This window comes from Aegilops tauschii, chromosome 5 (genome assembly GCF_002575655.3).
Source record: "Aegilops tauschii subsp. strangulata cultivar AL8/78 chromosome 5, Aet v6.0, whole genome shotgun sequence".
NCBI classification, from domain to species: Eukaryota; Viridiplantae; Streptophyta; class Magnoliopsida; order Poales; family Poaceae; genus Aegilops; species Aegilops tauschii.
Window position 1 is genome coordinate 219,286,664 of NC_053039.3, and position 17,532 is coordinate 219,304,195.

A 17,532-nucleotide genomic window follows, 5' to 3' on the forward strand; every position below is an offset into this window, starting at 1 on the left:
GCCACGGAGGACCAAGCTCCGGCAGCAGAAGACATCCTTCAACTTGATCACAATCTTCTTACCCCAACTGAGATCGAAGCTTTCAAGATGATTGAGTTAGCTCGTATACAAAACAAGTATCTCACACGTGAAAATATTTTGTTGAAGGAGCGTATCATCGCACTCAAGGGCATTATCCGCAAGTTGGAGGACCTCTTACGCTCGATGTGCGACTATCCATCATCACCTCCATCTTCTTCACCAACAAAAGAGATATAATCACATGGGTATGGGCACTCCCCTTGGCAACTGCCAAGCTTGGGGGAGGTGCCCCGGTATCGTATCACCATCACATCCTTATCCTTACCATTTTTCTTATTTCGATCTTTTTAGTATTATCTTGATCTAGTAGAATAAAGTTTTAGTATGATCTAGTTTTGAGTTTTGCTTTATGATCCTTCTATGTAATCGAGTCCATGAGCTATATAATAAAGATTAGTGTTGAGTCAAGGGCTTGATTATCTTGCTATGATTATGAGTGAATAAAAGAAAAAGAAAGAATAAAAGAAATAAAAAAGAGATCATATTGATCTTATGGAGAGTAATGACTTCACGTAAAGAGTATGATGATTAAAAGTTGTTGAGAGTTGACAAGCATAGTTTTGGTCATCATTGCAATTAATAGGAAGTAATAAAGAAAGAGAGGTTTCACATATAAATATACTATCTGGGACATCTTTTATGATTGTGAGCACTCATTAAAATATGACATGCTAAAGAGTTGATGTTGGACAAGGAAGACAACGTAATGGGGTATGTTTTCTTATATCTGAGATAAAGTATATTGTCATGGATCATCCAACATGTTGAGCTTGCCTTTCTCCCTCATCCTAGCCAAATTCTTTGCACCAAGTAGAGATACTACTTGTGCTTCCAAATACCCTTAAAACCAGTTTTGCCATAAGAGTCCACCATATCTACCTATGGATTGAGTAAGATCCTTCAAGTAAGTTGTCATCGGTGCAAGCAATAAAAATTGCTCTTTAAATATGTATGACTTATTAGTGTGGGAGAAAATAAGCTTTATACGATCTTGTGATGTGGAAGAAATAAAAGCGATGGACTGCATAATAAAGGTCCATATCACAAGTGGCAATATAAAGTGACGTTCTTTCGCATTAAGATTTTGTGCATCCAACCCTGAAAGCGCATGACAACCTCTACTTCCCTCTGCGAAGGGCCTATCTTTTACTTTTATCTTCTACCTTATGCAAGAGTCATGGTGATCTTCACCTTTCCTTTTTACATTTTATCCTTTGGCAAGCACATTGTGTTGGAAAGATCCTGATATATATATCTAATTGGATGTAAGTTAGCATGAGCTATTATTGTTGACATTACCCTTGAGGTAAGAGGTTGGGAGGCGAAACTATAAGCCCCTATCTTTCTCTGTGTCCGATTAAAACTCCGTAACCACAAGTATTGCGTGAGTGCTAGCAATTGTGAAAGACTAAATGATAGTTGAGTATGTGGACTTGCTGAAAAGATCTTACATAGACTCTTTCCGATATTATGATAAATTGCAATTGCTTCAATGACTGAGATTATAGTTTGTTGGTTCTCAATGGAGTTTCTGATTCATACTTGACATTGTGAATAGATTTTTACTTTATCATAAGAAATCATATGACAATATCTATATATGTTGCTGTTATAAGAATGATCATGATGCCCTCATGTCCGTATTTTATTTTATCGACACCTCTATCTCTAAACATGTGGACATATTTATCATTATCGGCTTCCGCTTGAGGACAAGCGAGGTCTAAGCTTGGTGGAGTTGATACGTCCATTTTGCATCATGCTTTTATATTGATATTTATTGCATTTTGGGCTGTTATTACACGTTATGTCACAACACTTATGCCTATTCTCTCTTATTTTACAAGGTTTACATGAAGAGGGAGAATGCCGGCAGCTGGGATTCTGGGCTGGAAAAGGAGCAAATATTATAGACCTATTCTGCACAACTCCAAAAGTCCTGAAACTCCACCAAAGTTATTTTTGGAAATAATAAAAAATACTGAGCGAAGAAAATACCAGAGGGGACCCACACCCTGAGCACGAGGGTGGGGGCGCGCCCCCCTGCCTCGTGGGCCCCCTGGTGGCCCTCCGGTGCCCATCTTCTGCTATATGAAGTCTTTCGTCCCAAGAAAAATCATAAGCAAGCTTTCGGGACGAGACTCCGCCGCCACGAGGCGGAACCTTGGCGAAACCAATCTAGGGCTCCGGCAGAGCTGTTCTGCCGGGGACACTTCCCTCCGGGAGGGGGAAATCATCGCCATCATCATCACCAACGCTCCTCTCATCGGGAGGGGGGCAATCTCCATCAACATCTTCACCAGCACCATCTCCTCTCAAACCCTAGTTCATCTCTTGTATCCTATTCTTGTCTCTAAGTCTGAGATTGGTACTTGTAGGTTGCTAGTAGTGTTGATTACTCCTTGTAGTTGATGCTAGTTGGTTTACTTGGTGGAAGATCATATGTTCAGATCCTATATGCATATTAATACTCCTCTGATTATGAACATGAATATGCTTTGTGAGTAGTTACGTTTGTTCCTGAGGACATGGGAGAAGTCTTGCTATTAGTAGTCATGTGAATTTGGTATTCGTTTGATATTTTGATGAGATGTATGTTGTCTCTCCTCTAGTGGTGTCATGTGAACGTCGACTACATGACACTTCACCATTATTTGGGCCTAGAGGAAGGCATTGGGAAGTAATAAGTAGATGATGGGTTTCTAGAGTGACAGAAACTTAAACCGTAGTTTATGCGTTGCTTCGTAAGGGGCTGATTTGGATCCATACGTCTCATGCTATGGTTAGGTTTACCTTAATACTTCTTTTGTAGTTGCGGATGCTTGCAATAGGAGTCAATCATAAGTGGGATGCTTGTCCAAGTAAGGGCAGCACCCAAGCACCGGTCCACCCACATATCAAATTATCAAAGTACCGAACGCGAATCATATGAACGTGATGAAAACTTGCTTGACGATAATTCCCATGTGTCCTCGGGAGCGCTTTTCTCTATATAAGAGTTTTTCCAGGCTTGTCCTTTGCTACAAAAAGGATTGGGCCACCTTGCTGCACTTTATTTACTTTTGTTACTTGTTACCCGTTACAAATTATCTTATCACAAAACTATCTGTTACCTATAATTTCAGTGCTTGCAGAGAATATCTTGCTGAAAACCGCTTACCATTTCCTTCTGCTCCTCATTGGGTTCGACACTCTTACTTATCGAAAGGACTACGATAGATCCCCTATACTTGTGGGTCATCAACGTGCGGGCCCGGGAGCGCGCATGCCATTTAATACGACCAATGGTGGTAGTTGGCCAGCTGACACGTGACCCCGAATCGTACACCGAGAGGACGCGCAGCATGTTCGTCTCGTGTCCTTGTGGACGCAAATCAAGCGCATATTTGGGCCAGAAATGCGTCCAGACGGACATTGAGCAGGCCTGATTTGGGTATGCGTGGGCCGAAGTTTCTGTCCGTTTTGACCCAAACGAACACGTGCGGACCAAATGCGTCGGCGTGTTGGAGTTGCCTTAGGCCCAAATCAAGGCGCATACCCATTTTGTCCGCTCATGTTCGTTCGGGCCCGTGTGCGACAAAAAAGGTGGCCCAATACATCGACACAGACGGACGGATGCCCGTTTTCTCTTTTGTGTCCTCCAGGACACACTGACGCACAAGGCGTCCTCTCCTGGCCCACCCTTTGGTGGCAAACATGCTATTCTTCCCAACTAACACACCCGGCTTCTTCACCATCGCTGCCACCCGACTATCGGCCACTACGCCATCGCCCCAACCCTCGTTGCCGCATCAACTAATGCCCCAAACCCCGTTGCCGCATCAACTAATGCCCCCACCACTGCCCACTTTGGTGTCGTTGTGGCCGCTTCTTGCCGCCGATGGAGTAGTACCAGGTCAGCCTACACAGTGGCGCTAGCAGCCCTTGTCATACCACTGAACCTTTGGGTCACCATCGGAGGACGCGTGGTTTGACCACTCTACTGCCTCCGTATCCGTTGTCGGGTCAAGGACAGGGCGACTTGTCCACACCTGCCTCTGTCGCTGCCCACAAGGTGTTCATCTGTTTGTCTGGTATGGCCGAGGCTCGTCGACGCCCGCCTCCGTCCAGTGAGGAATGGAATCATCACTCCGAAGGATCATGGTAGATAGGCCGGATAAGTTTTTTTAACATCATCGTCCAAGGATGAGGATTGTAGGATCGAAAGTAAGCCTAGAGGGGGTGATTAGACTACTTGACCAATAAAAACCTAGCCTTTCTCAATTTTAGTTCTTGGAAGATTTTAGCAATTCTAGCAAGTCTACTAGCACCCTACACATGCAAGTCCAATATAGTGGTAGCGGAAAGTAAAGACTTTGCACATGAAAGTAGAGGAAGGGTTCAGAGATAATCAAACGCAGTGAATACATGATGACTTTTGGCATGGTTCTGATAGGTGGTGCTATCGTCTGTCCACGTTGATGGAGGCTTCATCCCACGGAGGGTAACGGTTGCCTGAGTCCATGGAGGGCTCCACCCACGAAGGGTCCACGAAGAAACAAACTTGTCTATGCCATCACAGCTTACGCCCACTAAGTACTAGGCTCACTCGGGGTAGATCTTCATGAAGTAGGTGATCTCCTTGCCCTTACAAACTCGTTGGGTTCAACGCCACAAGCTTGGAGGCTCCCAAGTGACATCTAACCAATCTAGGAGACACCACTCTCCAAAAGGTAATAGATGTTGTTGTCGATGATGAACCCTTTGCTCTTATGCTTCAAAATATAGTCTCCTCAACACTCAAACCCTCTCTCGCAGATTTTGAATATATGGCAGGAGAGGGGTTTGGGCAGAAAGCAACTTGGGAGGATAGAGATCAAGAATCAAAGTTTGGAGTGGAATCCTCTTGATCTCAACACAAGTGTAGGTTGTTCTCTCTCAGAAAATGGATATGGGAAGTGGTAGCTTCGAAAATGGTTGCTCTGTGAGTTGGTGGAACGGGTGGGGTATATAAGCAGCACAAAAAATCCAACCATTACACCTTTATGCACTACTCAGTGAGACCAGGTGAAAACACTCGGTGAGACCGAACAATACAAAAGATTTGAAATTTAGGCTTTTCGGTGAGACCGGATGAAACCTCTCGGTGGGACCGAGCTAAGCTAACCTAAGCACTTTACACACTTCAATGTGACCGGTTGAAACCATTTGGAAATTCCGAGATGAATGCAATTGGTAACCAAAGGTTGGCAAGTGCTCATCGATGGGACCGAAGGGCCAACTCGGTGAGACCGAGATTCTAGGGTTTAGGTAGTGACTATGTCAAGTGTATCTCGGTGAGTCCGGCTGGACGTATATAGGTGGGACAGAGATTGACTTTAGGGTTTTGGACATAGATGAATGTGAGAGTGTAACTGAGGGTTTTGGAGCAATATCATCAAGCACTTGAGCAGTTAGAACATGATTAAAACCTCATCCCCTTTCAGTAGTATTGGCTTTCCTATGGACTTAATGTGATCTTGGATCACTAAACCAAAATTGTAGAGTCTTGAAGCTTTGTCGACACATGTCCTTTGCATTTTGAGGGGTCCACTTTCGCATCCCATTGCCATACCTATATTGAACTTTCTTGAAATATTCTTTGAATAGGCATAACTTCAATGATGTTATGTTGCTATTAATTACCAAACCACCCGAGGATTAGTTGCACTTTCAAGGATGTTGAGGTTGCTACTTTCATCGTCAATGAGCACATTTCTAGATAGCGACCATCGTTTAGGGGATCGATCCCGGGCCATGCTCTGTGTTGAATCGTAACAGATAAAGCGGTTGTTACCTACTCTACATTGATTATTTCGAGCTCAATGACCCACTATTCTCTGCCAAGCTTTTCCGATGACACTTCCGGATGATGAGACATGTATTCATCTGTATTCGGGGGGGAGTGATGGGGTATGATGATTACTTCAAATGCAAGCCTTATGCCCTAATAAAAGTTAGCTTCTCCTCTTATCAGAAATGTACTACAATTGTTTGGATGCTTGCATGCAAAATTCCCAGTGACCTTGTGGATGAGTATGTATGCATGAGTGAGTCCACATGACTTGAGGCATTGCGCAAGTTCTGCAAAGCTGTGGCTTCAGTGTTTGGCCCAGAGTACTTGAGAGAACCAAATGATCCGGATACAGCCCGACTGTTAGCGGTCAATGAATCGAGAGGCTTTCTGGGAATGCTTTGAAGCATAGATTTTATGCACTAGAAGTGGAAAAACTGTTCATTTACTGGGTCGGGGCAATATAAGGGACATGTTAAAGCTTGCACGGTCATACTTGAAGCTATGGTATCACAAGATCTTTAGATTTGGCACTCTTTTTCGGCATGGCAGGTTCCCACAATGCTATCAACGTGCTTTAGTGCTCTCGGGAGTTCGCGAGGCTATCAAAAGGAAAGCCCCCAGAGGTCAACTTTGAGATCAATGGCCACCAATACAATAAGGGATACTACCTAGCTGCAGGTATCTATCCTCAGTGGTCTGCGATTTTCAAGACAAACTCCGATCCCGTAGGAGAGAAGAGGGCTAGGTTTTCCCAAGAACAAGGGAGTGCTAGGAAGGATGTGGAGCGTGCTTTTGGTGTGCTCCAATCTCAATGGGCCATTGTTCGGCACCCTGCTAGAATATGGAGCACTCAGAGGATGTTGGAGGTGATGATTGATTGAGTGATCATGCACAACATGATCGTAGAGGATGAGCGTGATGACAACCTCTTTGACCAAGGGAGGGACTACTAGGGTGAACACGTTGAGCCTGAGTATGGAGAAGCAATGTTTGCACGGCTCACCCAATTTCATCAACAATTGCGTGATTCGACAACTCACATTCAACTTCAAAATGATTGGGTTGAGTATATATGGACTCACATAGGAAACCAATAGATGTACCCGCTCCTTTTTTCAATGTATTTGCTACAATTTCAAATTCATTTGGTTGTAAACTATGAGATTTTTATTTATTGTGTTATAAAAACTATGTGACTTGTTTGTTTAATCATGTCCAATGTTTTATTTTTATTGTTTTATTTGATTTATATGTATCAAATGTCAAATAGAGAGAAATTCGCAAAAAAAAACTAGTGAGGTGGACCAAATGGGTCGGCCCGTTGGACGCACTTCCCAGAAATGCACGACAAAGGGCGGACGCTGCCCCTACAACCGAACCAAACCAACAAAAAAGCAGACAAATACCGCGTTTAATTGCCTCGGCGCATTGCAGTTGGCCTAATGGCGAGTTTGGTAGCCCGCACCACTAAATCAGGTCTCTGTGGTGGGAACCGGCTCCTCTAACTTAGCTTCTGCTAAGTTAGGGACACAGTACCCTAACTTTGTCTATCGGAACTGTTGGATGAAAAATAGATGGCCAGGATTCAGAATTGTTCACAGACCTACAGCATACTGTTTGGATGAACACTATAGTTAAAAATATTGTTGTTTTACATGCAACAATTGACACTATTCAAGAACTGTAGCGCTAGATCCCGGTCATTTATTCTAGATCCAACAATTGAAACATAGCTAAGTTAGGCTCTAACTTCACATGAGCTAAGTTAGAGGAGTCGGTTCCCGCGATCCAATCTTCATTTGTTTGGATGTCTATGTGTACTGTTTAGCTTGCATAGTGCGAACCTCTTAGCTAGGCTTGCTAGGAACAACTGAAACAACCATTTCCCCTCAGCCAGCCTCGCGGCGTGCAGTGGAGGGGCACGCGGCACCGACCTCATGCGAGCTGCAAGATGGCGTGAGCTTGCATGTGTTCTTGAAAAAGCGGTGGGAGGAACTGGGTAACCTCTCGCCGAATCAGTCGCCCTATTTAGCTCTCTTTGGCTCACCGCTGAAACCGCAACCATCATTTCCTCGCCCAGCCCCCTTCCCCTCAAGCTCTCTGTCTTAGGTGAATTCAACACTGACAAGCAGGTAAGCGATGAATCTCCTCTGGTCGACGGTAGATGGCGGTGACAACCGTTCTACATCTCTTCTCTGACTTGTTCCGCTCCACCACCTAGCTGCAGCGATGGTTGTAAGTTCGATCACTCCCTCCCTACTAATTGGGGCTTAGATATGTCAGCATGTGGTAGGAGTAGACCTATGAGCATGTGGTAACATGGTAGATTGTAGATCTATGAGCATGTGATGTTGTGGTATATCAAATGGTAGTGGTGATGGATTGCTAGCATGCTAGGTTTTGCTTGTAGGCTTTGATAATGTTCATGTTCTTTTCCATATCAGTTTCAATGTTACTATGGTAGATGTGGTACTAGCTTGATGATCAGAGCATATGTAGTATGCTAGTATATGCAACTATGGTTGATATGTTGGTGTGATAGTGTGTTGAACTTAATGGTTTTCTTTGAGCTTGAATATTAGTCTATATGTGGTGTGTGAACTTCATGATTGGGGCTACATGTGTAGTATGTTTTGTCTTTCATTTTGTCATGTGTATGTATTGAACTAGTCATGACGCTAACGATTGTAGTATTTGAGCACCGAAGATTTTAGTCAGTTGATTGTCTTGTCCGACAACCAGTTCATGTCGTCCTATGTTGAGGACTCCCAGCCTTTGTCTAGATGCCTCCAGACTTAGAAGTGTTTGAGGGTCCTGTTAGGCAGCCATCATTTGTGGTGGTGATGCCTGCTATTGCAACACATCAAGCAACCATCAAGACTCGAAAGGCAAAGATGTTTGGAAAAGGAAACTCGATAAAATGATAGCCTTACATGTCCACCTTCGTGCTTAACAAGATGTGTGAGATCATATCCAGTTGGGTGAGGACTGACGAGGGCTTCGGGAGGTGCACTTGAACTCTGTTGCGAAGGTCTTCAAGTTCTGTGGCCAAGAGGTCACCTCAATCCAGGTCTACGACCACCTCGGAAAGTGGAGAGCAAGATGAATTAAAGTGTTCAGGTTCAGAGACCTTAGCGGTGCACAATGGGATCAGGACACCTTCATGATTCTGTTGGAGACAGAGCACTAGCATGGCCACACCATGGTTAGCTCATGTGCCACTTGTTTAGCTTATCTAACATGTCAATCAATACTAACAACAATGTGTTCCTTTCTTAGGACCACCCCAAAGACATTGAGTTCCTCAACACTCCCATTCAAAACTACTCAATTTGCCTAGCCTGAGTATCCAGACGAATCGGAGACCATCATCCTTGATGGTCTTGACAAGCCGATCACTATCTTGTTGGAAGTAAGAGGAAGAGGAGCGATTTGATGGACGAGTTAAGCGTCTTTAGCAGCATGATTGAGACTGTTAAGGAGGTGGCAACCGCCATCAAGGAGATCAAGCATGTCGACGTACAACCTTCCCTCTACAGCTCCGTCATGGACATGGGTGGCTTCAATTAGGAGGCTCTGATGGTGGCTCTTAGATAACATGGCATAGGGTTTTGGGTTTGTTGGCAGGGGGAAACTATATGGTACTCTAGCTTAGGGTCTAGCTGGACAAGCACTACTACTAGTGTAGTTTCTGGTGGCAGCAGCGGTGACGGTGTGCATGATGACAAAGACAACAATATACATTTCGTGGTAGCCTCTAAACAGACCCTGCAAGACAAACTTAGTATTTTTAAAGCCAAACTTACGGTACTTAACCAAATACTATACTCCCGCAAAAAAAATACTATCCTAACTCTCTTAGCCAAGTCATGACAAATTGTGGACACCACCTAAGTATAAGCAAATTATGCATTTTAGTATCTAACCCCAGTTGATACAAATAAATAAATGTGTGCCACTAGTACAGAAGGGCAGACAGATATACACATGGCTGTAAAGTTGTATCTGATCTTAAAGGTTGGATATCATTGCCTAATCCAAACACTGTCTTTCAAGCTACAAAAGCAAGTTTGCGATAGTTGGAAGAGGAGCACTAGATCGCTCCATTCCACTCAAAGCCACCTAGGGAGGTTAAGAAACTACCAACCACCTCAACAAAAGGGATAGGTAACCACTAACATGTGCAGCCAGCAACCATAACTTGATCCACACACCAACCCAATCCTTTTTTACTAATCATGACTTCATTATCAATCCATCACATATACAAAGGGATATAACTAGGGCCCACCTACTCTACTGGGCAGATAAGATCTTGAGAGGGCACAGGATCAAATAATAATGGGCATTATTTGTCAGCCTGAGTAGTATGTTTGACAGTGTGCATTACCCAATTGTTTACATTTGATTTTTGTAGGACACTGGCAGAGAATAGTCCACTTAATGTTATGCTCCAAAATCATTTTACATCCTCTGTTTATCTACAAAAAAGTGCAAAAGTATGAACTAGCATAAACGCTTATGTTTATACGTTTCATTGTAGCCATGAAATCACTGATGTTTGTGCAAAATGTGGAGGGACAAATATTAGGCAGCTCCTACCGCCTGCTGTTCGACTTTTCAATTACCTGACAGACTGGAAACATGTGACCTCATGTGCCTCATTCTTTCTTTTCTTAGTATGCAATGATACCAAGATAACAATAGATTCTAAAGTGGATGGATGTCAGCTGTTGAGACGCGGGTTTAGGAAATTATTGATTCATCTGGTAATCACACCCTGGATCGTTTCAAGTACACCATGACTGCCGCGCCACTGAGAGCAACTGCACCAGCCATGAGCCCGATTTTAACAGAAGACGCACCATTCCTGCTGCGAGGTGCTAGCTCCTGTAATGGTTTTACCACCTCTGTGTTTGGATTAGACTCGTCCACGATATGCAACTTGAGAACCTGACGGTGGAATTTTCACTTTCATGAGAAATCAAACAGCTAATAGTTGAGGAGTCATGCAACTCGCAATATCGCAACATACAAAAATACAGAATACCTTCAAACCGGATGATTTGGCATGGAGCACGGCGCCAGCAAGATCAGTATCCGTTGTCAGCAGCACCCGGTCACCCTCATCATCTTCGTACTAAATTCCAAATCACGATTAAAATTAAGCTCGGCAGTCCAGGCAAATATTTTACCATCATGTGGGAGTTGATGAATGATGACAGAAGACTCTTGCAATCCATATGTAGTATGCCCAATGAGGAACAGCCAATGGTGTAACGTATATGCATATAAGAAACGCTTTCATCTTTATGTATATAAAGGCGGTGATTTCAGCACTCGCAGAGGGAAAGCTTGACCTTTACTAGACTCAGACACCTAATCTGTCTTCTGCATGCCTACTGAAACATTTGAATGCTTTCATGCCAAATTACTTAATCTTACCAAGATTTGAATGATGTCCTTTTCATCAATAATACTCAATCTTTGCCTTACAGAGGACACAAGCTCGTTTAAGCTCTCTGAGCCTGTACCAACAACATACAAGTTTAATTTTTGGAAGATAACATACAAATAAAGATCCAGGTTATATCTGGAGAATGCAACAAGGTTCAACATATTTGTGCAACCTATCAAGTGAGCACTTACCACAGGTGAATCTATGCACGCGTCCCTTCCGGTCTTGAAGCTTAAAGGGAAACGAATTACCAATGATAGGGGGATATATACTACTCCGCCCATCCCCGGCTTCTGACGCCATAAGTAAGGATGCTTCGCTGAGCAATGTATGAGAGCACTGTATTAGGGAAAACCCAAAAGTATATATACAAAAATCCACAAATGAACATGGACGAACCTACGGCTATCAAGTTCGTCATCTGGAGGTTCTAAAGCAAGCGCAGAGTCCCAGAACCTCTGCATTACTGAGTTTGCCATGTCATTAGCAGTCCCATTGCCCCCTTCAACCTAAAAATAAATAGTACATTGACAAAATTAGGATAGGAAACTTTAGCAGAGCTTAAGAGAAGGGCTGGAAGGAGTAAGGGATCACCAATTGAATGGCTGCATGGGTAAGTTGCAGGACATCGAGGCAAGCAGCAATTTGGCCCTCTGTTAAAAAAAATGCATGTACCAGATGAAGCATCAGGAACTCAAGAGCTATTCACTTCACAGGCTTGAGATAAGAATTGGGTCATACCTCTGTCCAGAACAGGAATGTGCAAGAATTTGCCATCATGCATTATATGTAGCGCATCAAGAATTGTCGTGTCTAACGTAGCACAATCAGGGTTTGCAGTCATCACCTTTATAAAATTCACAACCAATACAGAGAGTTATAAGTAATTATACAAAATGAGATGCAATTTGAAGAAAGACAAGTGTCGCGCAGACGCAGAAACCTTTTCTACTAAGGTCAATTCTGGGGAAAGATTCTGTGACACAACACGCATAAGAACATCTTTTGAGCTGCATTTGAGAATCAATATCTATCAATAACTGGAAAGAAAAATAAATAAATAAAAACAATAGTGTGATGCTACTACAGAATGCTTACGTAAAGATCCCCTGCACTGTGTTCCCTGTAGTGACAATCACTGAATTAACTCGAAACTCACGCATTTTCTGTGTCGCCACATACACAGGATCTGAAGGGGAAACAATTGCTACCCTGAAAGTTTACATCACACTCACTATCCGAACATCTTACTTGCAGTCGAAAGGAAATTGTCAGAGCAGATAAATAACATACTTTGTGCCCTCCGTGACAATGGTTGACAGAGAAGGTTTGAACATCCGCTCTCTTAGAGTTTCTATGAAAGCATAAGGAGCTGTATGCAAAAACAGTTAAGACCTTAAATTGATTGGTAAGACAGAACTACACCAAAAAATATACTAGTTCTTAAGGACAAACAAGTGTGACGACCCAATCATAGGGAATCGAGATCACACGTCAGGGAGTAGGTGAGGAAAAGGAAGAAGGTGAGAGAACAGGAGCAGGTGGTGAGATTCAGAGTACCAGCGTCAACTCCCATGCCCTGTTTCAGGTTACACCAGACTTAAATAACACACGCTCCCACGGCTGGGCCTTGCCCACACACTGAACCCAAACGCATAAACGGCCCCAGGCCACTTGAAGTCCGCCTGAAGCACCCAGGGGATGCAGGTGTGACGACAAGTAGCAACATGCTAAAGAAAAACAGACACATATAACAGTTCAATACAACATGATACACTTGATAAGTCAGTATGGTATGAATGTTCATTTTATTTTGCTTCAGAAAGGTAAACATATCATGCTTATTACTCATAAAATAGACCATTTATTTTACGCATCAGGGTACTACTTCAGGGGTCAAAGAGAGTGAATTCAATGATAATATTTGCATTGCAAGACCTGTAAAGTTGCCTCCCAGTTGACGCTCAACCCCCTCTACTGCAGCTGCTATAGCACTCCCTTGTTCAGCTGCCTTTTCCAATCTTGCTATAGCATCATAAAGGCATTTTGCAATGTCTAGCATAGCCATAACCTCACCATTTTCCACAACTGGGAGGTGTCTAAATTTACCTAAAAGATGAAAGAACATATGGAAAAGATAATATTAGTGAAGAAAGGAAGCGTCAATCTAAACAAGGTCTCTCTGCAAGAACAAGAAAACACCAAGCCCCCACATATGTATGTTAGTATTCTACTAGGGTCATGACGACAGCAACTCAGCAACATGGCAAAGAAAAATAAAGCCATGTTTTTATTACACATGCAGATAAGGGCAACTTGAAGTTGGAATGGAAGTGGCTCATCAATGATCGCGTGATATGAAATCAAACATCATATTTCATCTAAAGATTGTAATAGTTCTGAAAATATCAAAAATCACAAGTTACACTAGAACTTCAGGATGTACTCCCTCTATTCCAAATGTGTACTAACTTCTTTAAGTTTGACCAAGTCTACACACGACCCCCCCCCCCCCCCCCCGGCCCCCGCGTCGCTCCCAGGGGCGACTCGGGTGGCAAAACCCTAGTCGCCACCCTAAGCTGCCCTCCTCCCCTCCCTCCCCTCGCCGTCGCCGGTGGACGGCGGCGGCGGGGCCCTCATTCCGTGAGCTGCTCGCGCGCTGCTGCTTGGTGCGCTGGAGCGGCGGGAGCGCGCGGTGGCGAGGCAGACGGTCGTCTGCACTCGTGGGAGGTCGAGATGGTGTGGAACGTGCACACGGTGGCGCTGCTGAGGCGGCGGCCGGCCATTGATGCGAGCGGCAGAGATGAGGGCGCCCAGATCTGGGCCGCGCGAGCCCGCCCTGGCCCGCGACAATCTTTCTGCCCCGACCCACCCTTCCCCCTCCTTCCACCCCTCCCGGCCGCCGCCAGTGGTAGCCGCTGGGTGGGTGAGCACGCGCGGCGGTCCTTGACGGTTGCTGCTTTGCTGTGCCCCGGCGGTTCCTGGTGGCGGAAGCTGCGGGCCAGCGTAGCGGCGGCGCGGTGCAGGTTGCTGCTGTCACCTGCTCGTCGCGCTCCCGGCGTTGGCCGGCCTGCTGGCGCTGCGCTGGCCGGTGCCCCTCCTGTGACGACAACATTCCTAGGCACCCCTCCATGTGTGCTGGTCTTCTCCGACGTTCTTCGCCAGGTCCGGTCTGCCACTGCATCTGAGGTCTTTGCTCATGGGTCGGGGCGAAATCCCCGTGCGGTAACGGCCTGCGCTGTCAACGGCGACGCCCGAGGGTGCCGTCACCTCCTTGGAGGCGTTGGCATGACCCTGACCAGATCTCCTCCTCGAGCACCGGGAGAAATCCCAGGTCCGGCCTCCCGGACCGGGCAGCGGCGGCGTCTCAGCGCCGTTCCCCTCTTGAAGGCGTTGCTTTGTCTGCAAGTGGAGTACTTGATGCGGCAGATGGAGGCTGGTGATGCATCGCTCTGGCGTAGACTGCTACACAGGGAGCAGGTCGCAACGTATGCCAGCGCCCGCGCTTCCCCAACGAATGCTACGCCAGTTCCTGTTGGGCCCTGCCCTTCACCCGCCGACTCTCTAGGCACATGGGTGCGAGGTACGTTGGCCTGGGCAGTCCTGGAGCTGCAATCGTCCCTGGAGGTGTCTGGCAATGGCGGTGACGCTGCCCTGCTGGGCGAGGCCTAATGTCGTTGCGTGTCTGTAGTTGAGGGCACCTCCTTACCTAGTTGTAGTAGCTTGGTGAAGACGGTCGTGTATGTGTGTGTGTGTGTATGCATTCCTCTTGCGTTTTCTCGAAAAAAAAGTCTACGGGAAAATATGCTAATATATATATAACATCAAATATATATATATATATATATATATATATATAGCATGAAAATATATTCATGGTGTATCTAACAAAACTAATTTGGTGTTTTCGATATTGATAAAATTTTCTAAAGACTTGGTCAAAGTTGAAAAGTTTGGCTTAGTACTTCAATTAGTTTGGAACGGGGGGAGAAGTCAATTAATAGTTAAGCATGCTCATGCAGAGAGGCTCACTAGCTAATAATAGCATCAGCAATTTACAATGCACATAAGTGGATTTTCTTCAATGTTCCATTAAGTACTCTCTACTTATCAGTTGTTGCAATTAAGTAAGTCTTGTATCAAAGTTTCAGTGAAACCATTTATTCACACATGGCAGTTTTCACAGTTAGGTGTTCTCAATTAGTTCAACCGAATCGCTTGAATTAATTATAATTGAGTATGATACTCAGGAAAGAGTCATGATGGTGAATTTTTATTTTTTATCTTGCACGAAATGTTGGTGAAAAACTGAAAATTACTCAAAGTGATATATCAAAAAACATAGTGCAATTGTTCGGTGAAAATTACAAGTATAGGAGTTTAGTTCACTTACTTCGCTGCCAAAAAAATCCTTCAATTTTTAGCGAAGTGGCAGAATAATGGGAATGACAGTATTAACTAAATATACCTTGAACCATCTTTTGCAATGCCTCAATTGCAAGTGAGTCAGCAGTCACATAAGTAGGATTCCGTGTCATGATCTTGGACATGATGGTTTGCTCCACCCGCAGCCCCTCTGCAATCACTCGTGTGGATATATCCTACAGCAAAATTTAAATCCCAAGGAAAAAAATTGCCTTCAGCTTGAAAGCAGTAAAAGTAGACCATGTACCACTTGGGATAATACTAGTGTTATTAAATATTCATAACTTACTATGGTGTACTTCATTTTACTAAAAAGTACAGTACAAAGCAGAACTAGCAAAAAAAAACAAGCACAGAAAATCTTTGTCTTGCCTTTACCAAATTTGTTTCTTTTAGCAAGAAACCACTACTAAACAAGTACAGGGACGTCAGTTTCCACTTTACAGCATAATGAAAAAAGGATAAGAAAGGGCAAAAGAAAGCCTAAAGCAGTAAGCCAAACTTCCAACGAGCGACTAGCAATTGTCAAAATTTGGCTTGATCAAAAGCCCTAAAACAGAGAAAAAAGAACTTTGGGCTGTCTAGTTGGAAGGTGACACATTTTCTTCAGCATAGTTCACTCTTTTCCCCATCGATCAACACCTAATCACACAACACACCAATATCTGTACAAATTCAATGGTCACAAAAATTGTCTCGCACTAAGGGAAACCAACCAAGCAAACTTCGGGTAGCAAAACTCCAGAGAACTCTCGTCTTAACAGAAAAGGCCACTTGCTAAGGTCCAAACCAAAGAATCCAATCCACACATCATTTTTTCTCAAAAGAGAAGTGGGAAGAGAAACTATCCTAGATTCCTCGTAGCTTCAAATCATCATATTTTTTCACAGCTACTATGAAAGCACACAACATATTCCACTGAAAGTAAGAAAAGTAGTTCACCTTATCGGTGACTATGCCAGATAGGAGGCCTTGGGCATCGGTGAGCAGCACCGCGTCGACCCGCCTCGCCGCCATCCGCCGGGACGCGTCGTAGACCGTCGTGCCCTCAGGTATCGTCAGCGCCTTGGACAGCCTTAGCTTCTTCACCGTCCTCTCCCCCCTTACCAGAGCCTAACCTCAGTCAGAGAATCCAATCTTTCGCGGTCCCAATACGAAAAGGGGTGAAAGCATCGAGGCTCTTACGGAAGATGTTTGGGAGAAGCGAGCTTCGGGGAGGTCTTCCCATTTCCGTTGGCGGCGGAGGAGGGGTCATCAGACCTGCGGGACGAGGCAGACGGCGGCCGGCTGCGCGTGCGCCTGGCTGGTGGCGCCGCAGCAGCCGTGGAGCTCATGTATGTGATTCTGGCGAGAGCTCGGCACAGTTAGGGTGGCGGCGGCGGCGGCCGGCGAGGTGGGAACAATAGCAGATTGAATGGTGTTTCTGGCTTTCTGCTGCCCTCCTCCTCGCCTTCCCTTCGATAGCGTGTGGGTATTTCTGCTTCAGTCCTTCTGGTATTAAATTATTTGGTGAACCGGTGATGACATTATTTTTCGAAGTGGACTTTTGACTTAGCGCTCGTGCGTTGCAACGGGGCCACATTAACTTTAAGAGTTCAATATTAATTTTCTCATACATATCAAGTGACATTGGCGATCTTTTTTACCATCAAATCCTCACACACACACTCTCTCCCTCCCTCTTCCTCACTCTCTCTCCCCCTCTCCCTCTCTCTCTAACACGCACTCATATCCATCTTATTGGGTACGGGAC

The 17,532-nt window shown here is 44.7% G+C and overlaps 1 protein-coding gene and 1 pseudogene across 1 annotated transcript; one reads left to right on the plus strand and one right to left on the minus strand.

Annotated features, from left to right (window-relative positions):
- Positions 1 to 10,224: 10,224 nt before the first annotated feature.
- Positions 10,225 to 17,298, minus strand: LOC109752004 (CBS domain-containing protein CBSCBSPB3). Its single transcript, XM_020310867.4, has 14 exons — positions 16,965 to 17,298; positions 16,722 to 16,881; positions 15,823 to 15,955; positions 13,293 to 13,463; positions 12,648 to 12,726; positions 12,453 to 12,566; positions 12,298 to 12,364; positions 12,096 to 12,201; positions 11,949 to 12,007; positions 11,754 to 11,863; positions 11,546 to 11,673; positions 11,342 to 11,424; positions 10,947 to 11,036; positions 10,225 to 10,849 (listed from the first exon to the last, which is right to left on the minus strand). The coding sequence occupies exons 1-14, from the start codon at positions 17,111 to 17,113 to the stop codon at positions 10,670 to 10,672; spliced, it is 1,629 nt and encodes a 542-aa protein (XP_020166456.1). The 5' UTR covers positions 17,114 to 17,298; the 3' UTR covers positions 10,225 to 10,669.
- Positions 14,002 to 14,895, plus strand: LOC141022227 (uncharacterized; annotated as a pseudogene).
- Positions 17,299 to 17,532: the final 234 nt, after the last annotated feature.

Bases quoted from the DNA above. Each gene is read 5' to 3' on its own strand.
- LOC109752004 (XM_020310867.4), bottom strand. From the start codon at position 17,113: ATGAGCTCCACGGCTGCTGCGGCGCCACCAGCCAGGCGCACGCGCAGC. The intron at 13,464-15,822 runs GTATATTTAGTT...TTCATCTTTTAG, and splicing joins ATTGCAAAAGATGGTTCAAG to GTAAATTTAGACACCTCCCA. The intron at 10,850-10,946 runs GTATTCTGTATT...TTCCACCGTCAG, and splicing joins CCAAATCATCCGGTTTGAAG to GTTCTCAAGTTGCATATCGT.